This window comes from Phocoena sinus, chromosome 1 (assembly GCF_008692025.1).
Source record: "Phocoena sinus isolate mPhoSin1 chromosome 1, mPhoSin1.pri, whole genome shotgun sequence".
Classification (NCBI taxonomy): domain Eukaryota; kingdom Metazoa; phylum Chordata; class Mammalia; order Artiodactyla; family Phocoenidae; genus Phocoena; species Phocoena sinus.
This window is the reverse complement of record NC_045763.1, coordinates 110932417-110953474: the sequence shown is the minus strand read 5'-3', so window position 1 is coordinate 110953474 and position 21058 is coordinate 110932417. Positions and strand designations below refer to the sequence as shown.

The window sequence follows — 21058 nt, the reverse complement described above, 5'->3', positions numbered from 1 at the left end:
AGATCCCGCATGCCACAACTTAAAAGATTCTGCATGCCACAACAAAGATCATGTGCCACAACTAAGACCCAGCACAGCCTAAATAAATATTTAAAAAATAAAAAAGAAATAGGTAGAGATTTCTGTCTACTGTTCACAGATGCATGCCAAACTTCTAGAACAGGGCCTGGCACACAGTAGGCACTCAGTAAATATTTGATGAAAAAATGAATGTATGTATGTGTAATTCTTAAATATGTGTCCTCATAAAGGAAAGTGGTGGGATGCATAATCCAAAAACATCAAATAATCTAAGTTACTTTGTATTCTCAGAACATATCAAATTATGCAGAGATGGGAAAATTAGCTCCAAATCACATTTACTGGCTTAGCAAAAATCATTCAAAAATTTAAATGTGCACAAAATAGGTCATCTACTCATGTAATCAAGACTTAGTCACTGAGCATAGAGAACAGACTGGTGGTTGCCAAGGGGGAGGAGGTTGGGGGAGGGATAGAGTGGGAGATGGGGGTTAGCAGATGTAAGCTTTTATACACAGAATGGATAAACAACAAGGTCCTACTGTACAGCACAGAGAACTATATTCAATATCCTATGATAAACCATAATGGAAAAGAATACCAAAAAAAGTATATTTATGTATAACTGAATCACTTTGCTGTGCAGCAGTAATTAGCACAATACGGTAAATCAACGATACTTCAATTTAATAAATAAATCAATAAAGACTTAGTCACTGAGAATGTGTACACCAAAGCCCTTCCTTCAATCTCAGGAAGAATCTTTTCCATGCTTCTGTGATTTAGGAAGTATAAATTAAACGCAACAATAATTTAAAAACTCCTCTCTCACAACTCTCCTCCTATGATCCCTCCCCTACTTGAAAGCAAAGCCTCTAACCACTATCAAATAGTGTCCAGGGATGAGTATGATCCTGATCAATGAGTTTTCTTCTTATAATTATCGCTCAAATTTATAACTGATTGTAATGAATCACACATATTACCAAGTATTCCTTCTTAAGTACAAAAGCATTAAAAGGAAAACAGTCTTCCCCTCAGACAAGACCACACATTCTCTTAAGGGCAGGCAGTCTCAAGAAAGTCTTATTCAGTCAACCTGGTCTTATATACTTACTTCTCAAACTAAACTTCCCAAATTTCTCAAGAACATCATCATTCCTTTGCTTAAAAAGCAAGTCTACAACCCTACTGGTGTTGAAAATCAGTCTGAGTTCCTCACACAAGGAAGGAAGGAAGGGAGGTAAAGCTAGCTTAGTGGCATTGGTGAATTAGGTATTCCCCAATGTCTTTTTCCAGGGAAGAGTAGACTAGGTCTTTGATAACATACATAAAGACTATGACTGGATTTCATCAATGATGATGACTTGAGTGATCGCAAGTCTAGAAAAACATTTCCTAGGGTAGAAAGAACCCTACAATTTGAGAGGCCTTTGTGACAATTTCAATCCTAAAATTTCAGTTTCTTATAAGGTGAGAAGAGTAACATCAAATAGCCTCTCACCACCCACCTCTTTCCACTTAAATGTGAAGTCAAAGGGAACAGAACTATAAATAGGATGCCTAACAGTTCAGTAATACTTTAATGCAGGTAGGAATGGCTTCCAAAAGAGCCAAACCATTGTTTTTTTTAAAAATAGACCTTTATTGGAGGATAACTGCTTCATAATACTGTTAGTTTCTGTTGTACAACAAAGTGAATCAGTCATATGCATACATATATCCCCATATCCCCTCCCTCTTGAGCCTCCCTCCCATCCTCCCTATCCCACATTTCTAGGTCATCTCAAAGCACTGAACTGATCTCCCTGTGCTATGCTGCTGCTTCCCATAATTATTTTACATTCAGTAGTGTATATATGTCGATGCTAATCTCACTTCGCCCCAGCTTCCCCCTCTGCCCTGTGTCCTCAAGTCCATTCTCTATGTCTACATCTTTATTCCTGCCCTGTCACTAGGTTCAACAGTACCATTCTTTTATTTTTTTGAATTCCATATATATATATATATATATATATATATATATATATGTTAGCATACGGTATTTGTTTTTCTCTTTCTTACTTCACTCTGTATGAGACTCTAGGTCCATCCACCTCACTAAAAATAACTCAATTTCATTTCTTTTTATGGCTGAGTAATATTCCATTGTATATATATGCCACATCTTCTTTAACCATTCATCTGTCGATGGACATTTAGGTTGCTTCCATGTCCTGGCTATTATAAATAGTGCTGCAATGAACATTGTGATACATGTCTCTTTTTGAATTATGGTTTTCTCAGGCTAAAACACTGATGAAAGAAATCAAAGATGACACAAACAGATGGAGAAATATACCATGTTCTTGGATTGGAAGAATCAATATTGTGAAAATGACTGTACTACCCAAATCAACCTACAGATTCAATGCAATCCCTATCAAACTACCAATGGCATTCTTCACAGAATTAGAACAAAAAATTTTACAATTCGTATGGAAACACAAACTGTTTTTAAGTTAACTGTGCTTACTAGCAAATGAGAAACATACAAAAAGAGATCAAAACAGACTACTTTGTTCTTCACTTGCCCTTAAAATTAACCAAGATCCATTAGCATCCATTTCCCTGGTTTGGACACACTCATTTGCAAAGAAAATGACTGACTCCCTGCTGAATCAACTCATCAATGTCCATGATCCATGAGAAACGACCATGGTCTCATTACAAATGAAAACATCCATGAAAAAATATATTCTCTGGACTTGAAGGAAGATTATCAAATAGGAACTAAAGATATACACAGGCTGACAGTGTTTCTAGGATTTTTCCACCTTAATGTAAACCCTCAGACTGGCTGGCTCATACATGGAATTAGATGATGTTTGTCAAGCTTGCGATAGCACGCTGAATTTAATGATCACTGGTCACTGTCTTCTCCAACTGACCATATCCTACAAAACTTCAAAAGTTAGAATATTCACACAGATGGGCAAGAGGCACATGAAAAGATGCTCAATATCACTAATTATTAGAGAAATGCAAATCAAAACTACAATGAGAGTGTGGGGCTCGCTGTGGGGCCGAGGCAGGCCAGCAGTCAGGCGGGCGGGCGATGGCGGGGGCCGCAGTGGGCGGCAGAGGCGGAGGTGCCTGGGGGCCGGGGCACGGAGGGGCAGGGGGCCTCCGGCGGGGCTGCTCTCCCCCAGCCCCCGCTGGCTCCCCCTGGGCTGGGCTGCAGCCTTTCAGGGCCACCGTCCCTTTCCAGCTGCAGCAGCCGCACCAGCGCCGGGACGGGGGTGGCCGCGCAGCCAGCGTCCCGTGTTCCGTGGCCCCAGAAAAGCCAGTGTGTAGGCCTCAGCCACCCCAGGTCCGGCGTACATTCTCCCTGGACACCATCCTCAGCTCCTACCTTCTGGGCCAGTGGCCACGAGATGCTGATGGGGCCTTCACCTGCTGTACTAATAACAAGGGCACCCAGACCCCCCTGTCCTGGCAAGAGCTTGAAGGTGAGCAGGCCAGCTCGTGTACACACAAGCACTCAGCGTCCTGGGGCAGCACAGACCACCAAAAAGAGATTACCAAGTTGAAGCAACAGCTGCAGAGGACAAAGCTTAGCCGCAGTGGGAAAGAGAAGGAGCGGGGATCCCCCCTCCAAGGGGACCATGCTGTGTGGGGAGCACTGAGGGCGTCCCCTCCCAGCTTCCCCTCAGGGTCCTCTGTCCTGCGACTGAGCCCCTGCCTGCACCGGAGCCTGGAAGGGCTCAACCAAGAGCTGGAGGAGGTGTTTGTGAAAGAGCAGGGTGAGGAGGAGCTGCTGCGGATCCTTGAAATCCCTGACGGACACCGAGCCCCAGCTCCCCTCCAGAGCGTCAGCTGTGATCATCCCCTCCTCCTCCTGGAGCCTGGAAACCTTGCCAGCTCTCCCTCCATGCCCCTGGCATCCCCCCAGCCTTCTGGCCAGACTGGCCGTGAGGAACACCAGGGTGCAGCCGAGGAGCTGACGTCCAACCCCAGTGACAAAGCTTTCCCTCCAGGCCACCCAGCCTTCCTTGAAGAGGGCAGCCCATCTCCAGTCCTTGCCTTTGCCGCCTCCCCTTGGCCCAATCACAGCTACATCTTCAAACGGGAACCCCCGGAAGACTGTGAGAGACTGCGGGTGTTTGAAGAGGCCACGTCCCCAGGTCCTGACTTGGCCTTCCTGACTTCCTGTCCTGACAAGAACAAAGTCCATTTCAACCCAACCGGCTCGGCTTTCTGCCCCGTCAGCTTGATGAAGCCCCTCTTCCCCAGCATGGGCTTCATCTTCCGTAACTGCCCCTCAAGCCCGGGGTCCCCCCTTCCCCCGGCCAGCCCCAGGCCACTGCCTCGAAGGATCCAGAGGCCCCCAAGGCCTCCTCGCTGCCATTCGAGCCTTGGCAGTGCCCCCCACCGTCAGAAGAGCCTGCGCTTTTCCAGAGCTCCCTGGTGGTCTGAGGGCCCCACCCCCACTTCACCATGGAGACCAGTGCCTTGGTGGCAGGCCCCTCCCGAGCTCCCCTGAGATGGGGGATGAAGGAGCCCTTCCCTCCTGGCCTTTGAGCACTTTCATTTATTGTGTCAAAGCCCTGGGTCCTCTTTCCGATGGACCTCTGCCCCTTCGAATGTGAGGGGACCTGCCTCCTCCACTAGAAGCTGGGCAGCTCACAAGTCACACCCGTGTTCTTGTCACCCCTCTCACTTGGTGGAAAACTCAACCAGAAGGTCTTGGGTCCCCCACCCCTGGGTGTGAGTCCGAAGGACAGTGTATGGGGCCCTTGTCTTTATCATGGAGCAAGCTGGCCATGATTAAAGGAGAGGGGACACCACAGATTTCCTTACCTCTCCTCCCCAGACACAGATGAGGAGACCCGAATAGATTCCCCATCCTCTCAGTCCCATCCCCCTACCTCCCTCTCATTGGAGGAGCTGACCAAAGCAGCTCGAAAGGGCCATAACACTTGACCAATCCAGCTGCTGGCAGAGGGGGAACCAAGCGTTTTCCTAAGTGGCATTTTCATCTCGCTTTCACCCTAAGATTGTCTTAAGCAGCAGCCCAGCCTGCCCAGCCCCAGGTGGGTAGTAGGGGAGAGGGAGAACTGGCATTCCTCCGGGTGGCAAGTGGTGACTCTCCACCCTCCACCTGCCCCAGGACTGGGCTGGATTAGAAAAATGCCTATTTTTCTTGTATCGATGTAGAAACTCTATTTTCTCCCAAAGACACTATTTTTGCAGCTGTTTGAAGTCTGTATATTTTCCATACTGCAGAGCTTACACAAAATCGAAGAAGAATGTTAATGTTCAAGTTTTATTATCCTGTGTTTAGAAGTTGTGTTTTTTTGTTTGTTTTTTGTTTTTTGCAGATCTTGGTGTTAATAGACCAAATAAATAAGTATTCCCAGGGGAAAAAAAAAAAAACTACAATGAGGTATCACCTCATGTCAGTCAGAATGGCAATCATCAAAAAATCTAGAAACAATAAATGCTGGAAAGGCTGTGGTGAAAAGGGAACCCTCCTGCACTGTTGGTAGGAATGTAAATTGATACAACCACTATGGAAAACAGTATGGAGGTTCCTTAAAAAAATAAAAATAGAACTACCATATGACCCAGCAATCCCACTACTGGACATATACCCAGAGAAAACCATAATTCCAAAAGAGACATGTACCACAATGTTCACTGCAGCACTATTTACAATAGCCAGGACATGGAAGCAACCTAAATGTCCATTGACAGATGAATGGTTAAAGAAGATGTGGCATATATATACAATGGAATATTACTCAGCCATAAAAAGAAACAAAATTGAGTTATTTGTAGTGAGGTGGATGGACCCAGAGTCTGTCATACAGAGTGAAGTAAGTCAGAAAGAGAAAAACAAATACCGTATTCTAACACATATATATGGAATCTAAAAAAAAAAAGAAAAAGGTACTGATGAACCTAGTTGCAGGGCAGGAATAAAGATGTAGACATAGAGAATGGACTTGAGGACACAGGGTAGGAGGGGGAAGCTGGGGCGCAGTGAGATTAGCATCAACATATATACACTACCAAATGTAAAACAGTTATGGGAAGCAGCAGCATAGTACAGGAAGATCAGCTCGGTGATTTGCGATGACCTAGAAGGGTGGGATAGGGAGGATGGGAGGGAGGCTCAAGAGGGAGGGCATATGGGGACATATGTATGCATATGGCTGATTCACTTTCGTGTGCAACAGAAACTAACACAGTATTGTGAAGTAATTATACTCCAATAAAGATCTATTAAAAAAAAAGTTAGAATGTTCAGATTGCAAAGCCAGTTTCCAAGGGTAACAAGTTACAGCCCTCCTGAGATACTCTTTGCTGAGTTAGACCCCAATAAGGGAAAAGGAATGAATTACGAGTGGGCAAAGTGTACAACTTATCTGATCAGTGATCTAATTTTGTCTCTCTATATTCTACAAGTCAAAGTTTCAAACTTCAGCTTTGAAATAATTTCCAAATTTCACAATATGTAAATGTTGAAAATCCACGCCATGCCATTTCTCTCTTTATCCTCATGAATTAATTCTATGGAATGAATGCCAGAAGACAGTAACTGATAAATTCTCACAATAGCACAAACCACTGAATGGAAAGCAATTCTAGTAATATCTGGGCTCTGTATTCAATAGCAAAACCCAAAATTCCAGATATCAGAGATCTTTATTTTGTTGCTTCCTTAATCCCCACCTACAGATTTCTTAAGGCTTTTAAATGGTAACATCTCATTCTATGTAGGATCTGAATATTAAAATGTTCTCACTTTCTCAAACCTCTAGTAACCAACAGGAATTGTGCTACTGAACACACAGAAGAGACTCTCCTTATACAATGCAAAAGTGATTAGAAAAAAAGAATGATGACAATTTGGCCATGATAACATCACCTAAGTTCTGCTTACAAGTGTCAAATAGACCCTGATCTAGTCCATGCTACTGATCTGAATGAATCTTCAATATACATTATGATCAACAAATTGTTTCCAATGCTACCTTGCCATTTAATCTTGTTTTTAGCTGAAAATTCATCTTCAAAAGGACACACTATTTGTTATTCATAAGCTGCTTATAATAGCAAAAGGAGATACAGCACTCTTAGCTGATTTCTGGGTGAAAGGTGTGAGATCCTTAACTAAGGGATTCTTCCCAAATACTGAAGTATTTAGGCTTCTTCTTGGAAAGAAAAAAAGCAAAAGGAAACAACATGATCCTAAAGAACTAAGGTTTAGTGTGTGTGTGTGTGTGTGTGTGTGTGTGTGTGCGTTTTCCCTAATGTGGGTCATAAATGGTATCTATTTTCTTTATTTGGACCTCAGGTGTACAGAACTGGATTAATCACAATCCTTGGTTCATAACACAGTCTCATTTTGGCAAACTCTTTGTTTGGATATTTAATTTGGTTATTTTTATTTTACTTTTATTTTTTTGACCATGCCACACATCAGGTGGGATCTTAGTTCCCCAACCAGGGATTGAACCTGTGCCACCTACAGTGGAAGCACAGAGTCTTAACCACTGGACCACCACGAAAGTCCCAATTTAGTTATTTTTAACATTGTGAAAAGCAAACTAAAAGCTAAGACCTTGACAAAAACATTTCTAACCATATAGTCTCTGCCTCCTTCACCCTATCTCCCTGTTTCTCTAACTCCCAAAATTATTATGCTCAACCATGTTTCATTATTCCCTTGTTTTTCTTTTTATAGTTTTTTCCTGCATTTATATGTAATCCTTATATTTTTTATTTTAATTTTTGAAGGGTATTTTAGTTTTATGAAAAGGCTATCATGCAGAATGAGACCTTTTGGCACTTATTTTTTCACTTAGTCTCATCCACAACGTTATATATCTTTGTTGTTTACTCTGTTGTATACAATACTTTGTTGTTTCGCTTTTCAAAAATCTGTTCTGTTGATGGGTATTCAGGTTGTTTCTGGGTTTTACTACTTCTTAGTTTTGGCTACTATGAACAATGCTGCTATGAACATTTGTGCATATGTCCCCTGTAGTACATATATAAGAGATTCTCCTGGGTATACCCTACAAGAGGAACTGCAGAGTTATAAGGTATGTGAATATTCAACCTAAGGAGATAACGCCAAACTGTAAGCTAAAGCAGTTACATCAATTTTTACTCCTTTCAGTAATAATATAAAAAGATCCTCTTAATTTTTGCCAGTGGAATGGGTATGAAAAGATTTGTCACTATGGTCCTAATTTACATTTCCATGATTAGTAATGATGCTGATCATCACCTCTCCATATATTTATTGGCCAGCTGCCCAGGGATCCAGCCCCACCTACCAGTGGGTCAATATCAACTCTGGGAAACCCTGGGCCCCACAGCCAGCGAAGTCAGGAACTGGCCCCACTCATCAGCAGGCTGACACCAGCCCCAGAACCTTCCCAGGACATGGCCCCACCCACCAGTCACTGGCAACTTCTGCACTAGGCAAGGCCTGGCAACCAACCTGATCAGGGGCCACCCATGCTTACCAAGGCACCCATAGTAGTCAGCCTGACACAACAGAAGAGCCCATGCAGCCCACATAGATGGCACCCCTAAAGCATAGAGGTCTGGTGACCAGAGGGGAGTATGCTGCTGGCCCATAGGCATTTCCTACATAAGGCCACTTCTCCACGATCAGGAAACATACCAACCTACCAAATACATAGAAATAAGAACACAGAATTTGGCAAAATGAGGCGATAGAGGAATATGTTCCAAACAAGACAAAACCCTAGAAGAAGAACTAAGTGAAATGGAGATAAGCAATTTATCCAATAGACTTCAAGGTAATGATCATAAAAATGTTCAAAGAACTTTGGAGAAGACTGGATGAACACAGTGAGAAGTTAGAAGTTTCTAACAAAGAGTTAGAAAATATAAAGAACCAAACCGAGATGAAAAATACAGTAACTAAAATTAAAAATACACTAGAAGGATTCAACAGGAGATTAGATGATACAGAGGAATGGATCAGGAAACTGGAAGACAGAGTGGAGGAAATCACTCAAGCTGAACAGAAAAAAGGACAAATAATTTTTAAAAATGAGGACAGTTTAAGACACCTCTAGGACAACAGCAAGCTTATAACATTCACATAACAGGGGTCCCAGAAGGAGAAGAGAGAGAAAAAGGTGCAGAGAACGTATTAGAAGACATAATAGCTAAAAACTTCCCTAACTTTGGAAAGAAAGCAGACATCCATATCCAGGAAGCACAGAGAGTCCCAAACAAGATCAACCCAAAGAGGACCACACCAAGACACATTGTAATTAAAATAGCAAAAATTAAAGATAAAGAGAGAATATTAAAAGCAGCAAGGGAAAAGCAACCAGTTATGCACAACGGAACTCCCATAAGGCTACCAGTTGACTTTTCAGCAGAAACTCTGCAGGCCAGAAGGGAGTGGCACAATATATTTACAGTGATGAAAAGAAAAAACCTACAACCAAGAATACTCTACCTGGCAAATTATTCAATAATTTGAATAATTATTCAAATCATTCAGATTTGAAGGAGAAATCAAAAGTTTTACAGACAGGAAAAAGCTGCAAGAGTTTAGCACCATGAAACCAACTTTACAAGAAATGTTAAAGGGATGTCTCTATGCAGAAAAGACCACAACTAGAAAGAAGAAATTATGAAAGGAAAAATCTCGTTGGTAAAGGCAAACATACAATGAAGGTAGTTGATCAGCCACTTATAAAGCTAGTAGGAAGGTTAAAAGACGAAAGTATCATAATCATCAATATCACAATAAGCAGTTAATGGATACACACACCAAAAAAGGATGTACAAGATGATGTTAAAAACAGTAAACGTGGGCTTCCCTGGTGGCGTGGTTGCGAGTCCGCCTGCCGATGCAGGGGACGCGGGTTCGTGCCCCGGTCCGGGAGGATCCCACATGCCACGGAGTGGCTGGGACCGTGAGCCATGGCCGCTGAGCCTGCGCATCCGGAGCCTGTGCTCCGCAACAGGAGAGGCCACAACAGTGAGAGGCCCACGTACCGCAAAAAAAAAAACAGTAAATGTGGCGAGGAGTAAAAATGCAGGATTGTTAAAATGCATTCGAAATTAAGAGATCAGCAACTTAAAATAATCATATAAATAGATGGACAGATAGATTGCTATATATATAGGTAATCACAAACCAAAAGTCTATAAAAGATATACACACAAAGAAGAGAGAGGAATCCAAACATAACACTAAAGATATGGAAAGAGAGCCAAAAAAAAAAAAGAAAAGAACAATAGGAGCAATAAAAGCAACCCCAAAACAATAAAAAGGCAATAAGTACAAACCTATCAATAATTACTTCAAATGTAAATGGGCTAAATGCTCCAATCAAAAGACATATGGGCTTCCCTGGTGGTGCAGTGGTTGAGAGTCCGCCTGCTGATGCAGGGGACACGGGTTTGTGCCCCGGTCTGGGAAGATCCCACATGCCACGGAGCGGCTGGGCCCGTGAGCCATGGCCGCTGAGCCTGGGCGTCTGGAGCCTGTGCTCTGCAACGGGAGAGGCCACAACAGTGAGAGGCCCGCATACAGCAAAAAAAAAAAGACATAGAGTTGAGCTTCCCTGGTGGCACGGTGGTTGAGGGTCCACCTGCTGACGCAGTAGACGCAGGTTCGTGCCCCGGTCCAGGAGGATCCCACATGCTGCAGAGCGGCTGGGCCTGTGAGCCATGGCTGCTGAGCCTGCACGTCCGGAGCCTGTGCTCCGCAACAGGAGAGCACACAACAGTGAGAGGCCCACGTACCGCAAAAAAAAAAAAAAAAAAAAAAAAAAAGACATAGAGTTGCTGAATGGATACAAAAACAAGAACCATATATATGCTGCCTAAAAGAGACTTACTTCAGATATAAAGACACACACAGGCAGAAAGTGAAGGAATAGAAAAAGGTACTCCATGCAAATGAAAATGTAAAGAAAGCCAGAATAGCAATACTTATATCAGACCAAATAGACTATAAAACAAGGTCTGTAATAAGAGATAAAGAAGGACGTTACATAACGATCAATGAATAAATCCAAGAAGAAGATATAACAACTGTAAATATATATGCATCCAACATAGGAGCACTGAATACATAAAGCAAACATTAATAGACACAGAGGGGGAGAAACTGACAGTAACACAACGACAGTAGGGGACTTTAACACCCCACCTGCAACAATGGACAGATGATCCAAACAGAAGATCAATAACAGAACACTAGCCTTAAATGACCCATTAGATTAGATAGACTTAACAGATATATATATAACATTCCATCCAAAAGCAGCAAATTGCTCATTCTTTTCAAGTGCACGTGGAACATTCTCCAGAATAGATAACATGCTAGGTCACAAAACAAGTCTCAGTAAATTTAAAACTGAAACCATATCAAGCATCTTTTCTGACCACAATGCTATAAGACTAGAAATGAACTACAAGAAAAACCTGCAAAAACCACAAACACATGGAGGCTAAACAATGTGGTACTCAACACCCAATGGGTCATTGAAGAAATCAAAGAAATTTAAAAATACCTGGAGACAAATGAAAATGAAAACACAATGATCCAAAATCTATGTGACACAGGAAAAGCAGTTCTAAGAGGGAAGTTTATAGCGATACAAGCCTACCACAGGAGAAAAGAAATATCTCAAATAAACAAGCTAATTTTACACCTAAAGTAACTAGAAAAAGAGCAAACAAAACAAAGTTACTAGAAGAAATCATACAGATCAGAGCAGAAATAAATGAAATAGAAGCTAAATAACAACAATGACAACAACAAAACAATAGAAAAAATTGACGAAACTAAGAGCTGGTTCCTTGGTGAGACATTTTTAAAGTACTGAAAGAAAAACCCATCATCCCAGAATATTATGCCCTGTAAAAATATCTTTCAAACATAAGGGTGGACCAGAGGGCAGAGAGTAGAAGCAAGAAGAACTACAATCCTGCAGCCTGTGGAACAAAAACCACATTCACAGAAAGATAGACAAGATGAAAAGGCAGAGGGCTATGTATCAGATGAAGGAAAAAGATAAAACCCCAGAAAAACAATTAAATGAAGTGGAGATAGGCAACCTTCCAGAAAAAGAATTCAGAATATGATAGTGAAAATGATCCAGGACCTCAGAAAAAGAATGGAGGCAAAAATCGAGAAGATGCAAGAAATGTTTAACAAAGTAAACATTAGAAGAAGTAAAGAACAAACAAACAGAGATGAACGATACAATAACTGAAATGAAAACTACACTAGAAGGAATCAATAGCAGAATAACTGAGGCAGAAGCATGGATAAGTGACCTAGAAGACAGAATGGTGGAATTCACTGCTGCATAACAGAATAAAGAAAAAAGAATGAAAAGCAGTGAAGACAGCCTAAGAGACCTCTCGGACAACATTAAATGCAACAACATTTGCATTATAGGGGTCCCAGAAGAAGAAGGGAGAAAGGACCAGAGAAAATATTTGAAGTGATCATAATCGAAAACTTCCCTAACATGGGAAAGGAAATAGCCAGCCAAGTTCAGGAAGCACAGAGTCCCATACAGGATAAACCCAAGGAGAAACATGCCGACACGCAGTAATCAAACTGGCAAAAATTAAAGACAAAGAAAAATTATTGAAAGCAGCAAGGGAAAAATGACAAATAACATACAAGGGAACTCCCATAAGGTTAACAGCTGATTTCTCAGCAGAAACTCTACAAGCCAGAAGGGAGTGGCATGATATACTTAAAGTGATGAAAAGGAAGAACCTACAACCAAGATTACTCTACCCGGCAAGGATCTCATTCAGATTCGCTGGGGAAATCGAAAGCTTTACAGAGAAGCGAGAGCTAAGAGAATTCAGCACCACCAAACCAGCTCTACAACAAATGCTAAAGGAACTTCTCTAAGTGGGAAACATAAGAGAAGAAAAGGACTTACAAAAACAAACCCAAAACAATTAAGACAATGGTCACAGGAATATACATATCGATAATTACCTTAAACGTGAATGGATTAAATGCTCCAACCAAAAGACACAGGCTTGCTGAATGGATACAAAAACAAGACCCATATATATGCTGTCTACAAGAGACCCACTTCAGACGTAGGGACACATACAGACTGAAAGTGACAGGATGGAAAAAGATATTCCATGCAAATGGAAATCAAAAGAAAGCTGGAGTAACAATATTCATATCAGATAAAATACACTTTAAAATAAAGAATGTTTCAAGAGACAAGGAAGGACGCTACATAATGATCAAGGGATCAATCCAAGAAGAAGATATAACAATTATAAATATATATGCACCCAACACAGGAGCACCTCAATACATAAGGCAACTGCTAACAGCTCTAAAAGAGGAAATCAACAGTAACACAATTATAGTGGGGGACTTTAATACCTCATTTACACCAATGGACAGATCATCCAAAATGAAAATAAATAAGGAAACAGAAGCTTTAAATGACACAATAGACCAGATAGATTTAATTGATATTTTTAGGACATTCCATCCAAAAACAGCAGATTATACTTTCTTCTCAAGTGTGCATGGAACATTCTCCAGGAGAGATCACATCTTGGGTCACAAATCAAGCCTCAGTAAGTTTAAGAAAACTAAAATCATATCAAGCATCTTTTCGACCACAATGCTATGAGATTAGAAATGAATTACAGCGAAAAAAAGTAAAAAACACAAACACATGAAGGCTAAACAATACGTTACTAAATAACCAAGAGATCACTGAAGAAATCAAAGAGAAAATCAAAAAATACCTAGAGACAAATGACAATTAAAACACAATGATCCAAAACCTATGGGATACAGCAAAAGCAGTTCTAAGAGGGAAGTTTATAGCTATACAAGCCTACATCAAGAAACAGGAAAAATCTCAAATAAACAATCTAACCTTACACCTAAAGGAACTAGAGAAAGAAGAAAAAACAAAACCCAAGGTTAGCAGAAGGAAAGAAATCATAAAGATCAGAGCAAAAATAAATGAAATAGAAACAAATAAAACAATAACAAAGATCAATAAAACTAAAAGCTGATTCTTTAAGAAGATAAACAAAATTGATAAACCATTAGCCAGACTCATCGAGAAAAAGAGGGAGAGGACTCAAATCAATAAAATTAGAAATGAAAAAGGAGAAGTTACAACAGACACCACAGAAATCCAGAACATCCTAAGAGACTACTACAAGCAACTCTATGCCAATAAAACAGACAACCTGGAAGAAATGGACAAATTCTTAGAAAGGTATAAGCTTCCAAGACTAAACCAGGAAGAAATAGAAAATATGAACAGACCAATCACAAGTGATGAAATTGAAACTGTGATTAAAAATCTTCCAACAAACAAAAGTCCAGGACCAGACAGCTTTCCAGGTGAATTCTATTAAACAGTTAGAGAAAAGCTAATACCCATCCTTCTCAAACTCTTCCAAAAAATTGCAGAGGAAGGAACACTCCCAAACTCATTCTATGAGACCACCATCACCCTGATACCAAAACCAGACAAAGATACTACAAAAAAAGAAAATTACAGACCAATTATCACTGATGAATATAGATGCAAAAATCCTCAACAAAATACTAGCAAAGAGAATCCAATAACACATTAAAAGGATCATACACCATGATCAAGTGGGATTTATCCCAGGGAGGCAAGGATTCTTCAATATACGCAAATCGATCAATGTGATACAGCATATTAACAAAGTGAAAAGTAAAAACCATATGATCATCTCAATAGATGCAGAAAAAGCTTTTGACAAAATTCAACACCCGTTTATGATAAATACTCTCCAGAAAGTGGGCATAGAGAGAACCTATCTCAACATAATAAAGGCCATATATGACAAACCACAGCAAACATCATTGTCAATGGTGAAAAACTGAAAGCATTTCCTCTAAGATCAGGAAAAAGACAAGGATGTCCACTCTCACCACTATTATTCAATATAGTTTTGGAAGTCCTAGCCACAGCAATCAGAGAAGAAAAGGAAATAAAAGGAATACAAATTGGAAAAGAAGAAGTAAAACTGTCACTGTTTGCAAATGACATGATACTGTACATAGAGAATCCTAAAGATACCACCAGAAAACTACTAGAGCTAATCAATGAATTTGGTAAAGTTGCAGGATACAAAATTAATGCACAGAAATGTGTTGCATTCCTATACACTAATGATGAAAAATCCAAAAGAGAAATTTAGGAAACACTCCCATTTACCATTGCAACAAAAAGAATAAAATACCTAGGAATAAACCTACCAAGGGAGACAAAAGACCTGTATGCAGAGAACTATAAGACAGTGATGAAAGAAATTAAAGATGATACCAACAGATGAAGAGATATACCATGTTCTTGGACTGGAAAAATCAATACTGAGAAAATGACTATACTACCCAAAGCAATCTACAGATTCAATGCAATCCCTATCAAATTACCAATGGCATTTTTTACGGAACTAGAACAAAAAAATCTTAAAATTTGTATGGAGACACAAAAGACCCCGAACAGCCAAAGCAGTCTTGAGGGAAAAAAACGGAGCTGGAGGAATTCAACTCCCTGACTTCAGACTATACTACAAAGCTACAGTAATCAAGACAATATGGTACTGGCACAAAAAACAGAAACACAGATCAATGGAACAAGATAGAAAGCCCAGAGATAAACCCATGCACCTATGGTCAACTAATCTATGACAAAGGAGGCAAGGATATACAATGGAGAAAAGACAGTCTCTTCAATAAGTGGTGCTGGGAAAACTGGACAGGTACATGTAAAAGAATGAAATTAGAACACTCCCTAACACCATACACGAAAATAAACTCAAACTGTATTAGAGACCTAAACATAAGACCAGACACTATACAACTCTTTGAGGAAAACATAGGAAGAACACTCTTTGACATAACTCACAGCAAGATCTTTTTTGATCCACCTCCTAGAGTAATGGAAATAAAAACAAAAATAAACAAATGGGACCTAATGAAACTTCAAAGTTTTTGCACAGCAAAGGAAACCACAGGGCTTCCCAGGTGGCACAGTGGTTGAGAATCTGCCTGCCAATGCAGGGGACACGGGTTCCAGCCCTGGTCTGGGAAGATCCCACATGCCACGGAGCAACTAGGCCCGTGAGCCACAGTTACTGAGCCTGCGCATCTGGAGCCTGTGCTCCACAACAAGAGAGGCCTTGACAGTAAGAGGCCTGCGCACTGCCATGAAGAGTGGCCCCCACTTGCTGCAATTAGAGAAAGCCCTCGCACAGAAACGAAGACCCAACACAGCCATAAATAAATTAATTAAATTAAAAAAAAAAAGGAAACCATTAACAAGACGAAAAGACAACCCGAAGAATGGGAGAAAATATTTGCAAATGAATCAACAGACAAAGGATTAATCTCCAATATATATAAACAGCTCATGCAGCTCAATATTAAAAAAACAAACAACCCAATCCAAAAATGGGCAGAAGACCTAAATAGACATTTCTCCAGAGAAGACATACAGATGGCCAAGAAGCACATGAAAAGCTCCTCAACGTCACTAATTATTAGAGAAATGCAAATCCAAACTACAATGAGGTATCACCTCACACCAGTTAGAATGGGCATCATCAGAAAATATACAAACAATAAATGCTGGAAAGGGTGTGGAGAAAAGGGAACCCTCTTGCACTGTTGGTGGGAATGTAAATTGATACACCCACTATGGAGAACAGTATGGAGGTTCCTTAAAAAACTAAAAATAGAATTACCATATGACCCAGCAATCCCACTACTGGGCATATACCCAAAGAAAACCATAATTCAAAAAGACACATGCACCCCAATGTTCATTGCAGCACTGTTTAAAATAGCTAGGTCATGGAAGCAACCTAAATGCCCATTGACAGACGAATGGATAAAGAAGATGTGGTACATATATACAATGGAATATTACTCAGCTCTAAAAAGGAACGATATTGGGTCATTTGTTGAGACGTGGATGGATCTAGAGACTGTCATACAGAGTGAAGTAAGTCAGAAAGAAAAAAACAAATATCATATATTAGCGCATATATGTGGAACCTAGAAAAATGGTACAGATGAACCAGTCTGCAGGGCAGAAATTGAGACACAGATGTAGAGAACAAACATATGGACACCAAGGGGGGAAAGCAGCGGGGGGTGGGGGGTGGGGATGGTGGTGTGATGAATTGGGCGATTGGGATTCACATGTATACAATGATGTGTATAAAATTGACGACTAATAAAAATCTGCTGTATAAAAAAATAAAAATTCAAAAATTTAAAAAGAAAAAAGGAATATGAAAAAGTATATATAGATATATAGATATAGATATATGTATGTATAACTGAGTCACTTTGCTGTACAGCAGAAACTGGCACATCATTGTAAATCAACTACACTTCAATAAATTTTTTTTTTTTTTTTTTTTTTTGCGGTACGCGGGCCTCTCACTGTTGTGGCCTCTCCTGTTGCGGAGCACAGGCTCTGGACACGCAGGCTCAGCTGTCATGGCTCACGGGCCCAGCCGCTCCGCGGCATGTGGGATCTTCCCAGACCGGGGCACGAACCCGTGTCCCCTGCATCAGCAGGCGGACTCTCAACCACTGTGCCACCAGGGAAGCCCCAATAAAATTTTTAAAATAAATAAATAAAAATCTCCTAAGGGAAAATGAAACTAGACCCTTTTAAACCCAGCTCTTACCACAGGTTTAGTTTGGGTCAAGTTGTGTCCCTGACATAACTGCACATTTTAAAAAGGTGTCAGAACACAACTTACAAACTCCGAAAAAGAATAAAATAAAATAAGGGTGAAATAAAGACTTTTTCAGATCAACAAAAGCTGAGAGAATTCACTGCCAGCAGATCTACACTACAAGAATATTAATGGAAACTCTTCAGGAAGAATCAATATGATACCAGATGGAAACTGCAGTTACACAAAGGAATGAAGGACACCAGGAATGGTAAATATGTGCTTGAATATAAAGAAACTCTTCTCATTTTCAATCGCTTTAATTTTTTTTTTAATATTTATTTACTTAGGCTGTGCCAGGTCTTAGCTGTGGCACACGGGATCTTCGTTGTGGCGTGTTTAGTTGCCACATGCGGGATCTTTAGCTGCAGTATGCGGGCTTCTTAGTTACAGCATGCAGACTCTTAGTTGCCACATGTGGACTCTTAGCTGCAGCACGTGGACTCTTAGTTGCAGCGTGTGGACTCTTAGTTGCGGCATGCAGACTCCTTGTTGTGGCATGCATGTGGGATCTAGTTCCCAGACCAGGGATCGAACCCAGGCCCCCTGCACTGGGAGTGCAGATTCTTACCCAGTGGACCACCAGGGAAGTCCCCTCTTTAATTATTTAAAGCAAAGACAACAACAAAATATCATGGACTTTATAGTACATACAGAAGTAAAATGTATAACAACAGCGCAAAGGATAGAAGGTGGAAATGAAATGTATTGCTATAAAATTCTTATACTAAATGAGAAGTAATATTGTATTATTTGAAGATAATACTTAAAAAGATGTATCCTGTTGGGAGTGAGTGAACTGATGAGGATGATTATAATTTTTGTGACTTTCTGCTTGAATAAAAGAAATGTGATGTAAAAAAAAAGATGTATCCTGTAAATGTAGAACAACCACTAACAAAATAAAACAACAATTATATGGAGATAATATGGGATCATTAAAAATACTCTATTAATCGAAATGAAGGCAAGAAAGGAGGAAAAAAGGAATAAAGAACACATGAGATATAGATAATAAAGAATATGGTAGATTTAAACCTAACTACATCAATAATTATACTGGGACTTCCCTGGTGGCACAGTGGTTAAGAATCCGCCTACCAACGCAGGGGACACGGGTTCGAGCCCTGGTCCGGGAAGATCCCACATGCCGCGGAGCAACTAAGCCCGTGCACCACAACTACTGAGCCTGCGCTCTAGAGCCCGCGAGCCACAGCTACTGAACCCATGTGCCACAACTACTGAGCCTGCACTCTAGAGTCTGCGAGCCACAACTACTGAAGCCCACGCGCCTAGAGCCTGTGCTCCGCAACAAGAGAAGCCACCACAATGAGAAGCCCGCACACCACAACGAAGAGTAGCCCCTGCTCACCACAACTAGAGAAAGCCCGCGCACAGCAAAGAAGACCCCATGCAGCCAAAAATAAATTAATTAATTTAAAAATAAATAAATAATTATACTAAGTATGCAGACTATACACTCCAAGTAAAAGACCAAGATTGCCAGATTGCACAAAAAAAGCAAGACACAACTATATGGTGTCTACAAGAAACCCATTTTAAGTATAATTATACAGATAGGTTAAAAGTAAAAGAATGGAAAAGAAATCCAATGAAAACATTAACCAAAAGAAAGCTGAAGCGGCTATTAGTGGCTATATGTTAATATTAGAGAGAGACTTCAGAACAAAGAACAATGCAAGAGATATTTAAGGTGTCAATTCATCAAGAAGACATAATGACTTCATTATACATAAAGAAAAAATGGATAGAACTGAAGATTCTGCTTCAGGTAAACTCTCTATAGACCAACCCTCCCAGTTAACAACTACAAGCTCTGGAAAAATACAAAAACCAATAACCTGAGGATTCTGAATGGTACACTAAAATTGTAAAGGGGAGTCAAAACATGAAGCAATTGACAGAGTTGGGGAGTTTCCTGCTTTTAGGGGATTTTGCCCTGATAGTGGGCATCAGTCACAAATTAGCATAACTTAAGCAACTAAAACTCCAAGAAAAACTGTGACATCTTTCTGGCCAGAGGAAAGAGAGAAAGGTTCTGGGCAATCATGGATGCCACCAAAATGAGTAGAGAATCCCAAAAGAGAACCAGAAAAGGGGATGCCTTAATTCCGTGAACGAACATCACATACATCTCAGGCTGATCCCTCCCTAAATGATACATACACAAGACAGACTCAAAAGTAGCACAGCAAAAGCTGAAAGAATTGAAATGAGACTTGAAGTGCAACTCACAGAAGCTGACACAGCTTACAGTTAACTGCCAAGTAAAACAAATACATCAATATTCCTCGGAGGAATATCACAGAATCCAGAGTCTACACAATGTAACATTCACGATACCCAGGATACAATCTAAAATTACTCACTGTACAAAGAACCAAGAAGATATGACCCATTCCCAATGAAAAAGACACTAAAAAGAGAACAACATCAAAATGACATAAATATTAAAATGTTCAGACATACACTCAATGGAACAGAACAGTATACAGAAATAAAACCACACATATATGTTCAACTGATCTTCAACAATAATGTCAAGGTACTTCAGTGCGGAAAGATTATTCTTTTCAACACAAGTTGCTAAAACTGGATACCCATATGGGGGAAAAAAATAACCTTGACCCTTATATCATACAATATACAACAATCAACTCAAAATGGATCACAGACCTAAACATAAGAATAAAACTATGATGCGGCCACTTTGGAAAACAGTTTGGCATTTCCTCAAAAGGTTAAACGTAAGAGTTACCATATGACCCAGCAATTCTACTCCTAAGTATTTCTTTCCAAGAGAAATGAAAACAGGTATCCACACAAAAACTCGTACACACATGCTCATACCAGCAATATACACAAGAGGCAAAAAATATAAAGAACCCCAAATGTCCATCAATTGAAGAACAGATAAATTAAATGTGCTATATTCATACAATGGAGTGTCATTTGGCTGATACATGCTACAACATGGATAAACCTTGAAAATACATATGGCTTCACTTATATGAAACATCCAGAATAGGCAAATCTATAGAGATGGAAAGTAGATTAGTGGTTGCCTAGGACTAGAGGGGATAGGAGGTTTGGAGAATGATGGCTAAAGGGTATAGAGTTTCTTTTTTTTTTTTTTGCGGTACGCAGGTCTCTCACTGTTGTGGCCTCTCCCGTTGCGGAGCATAGGCTCCGGACGCGCAGGCTCAGTGGC

The 21058-nt window shown here is 40.4% G+C and overlaps 2 protein-coding genes across 2 annotated transcripts in view; one reads left to right on the top strand and one right to left on the bottom strand.

Annotated features, from left to right (window-relative positions):
* The window catches only part of SNX27 (sorting nexin 27), an 85024-nt gene that overhangs the window by 33838 nt on the left and 30128 nt on the right, over positions 1-21058 (bottom strand). The gene's annotated exons all lie outside the window — the stretch shown is intronic.
* Positions 3073-4676, top strand: LOC116761108 (protein FAM117A-like). The gene is given in 2 exon segments (XM_032646882.1): positions 3073-4370; positions 4373-4676. Coding segments are annotated over 2 exon segments (1359 nt in total). The 5' UTR covers positions 3073-3118; the 3' UTR covers positions 4480-4676.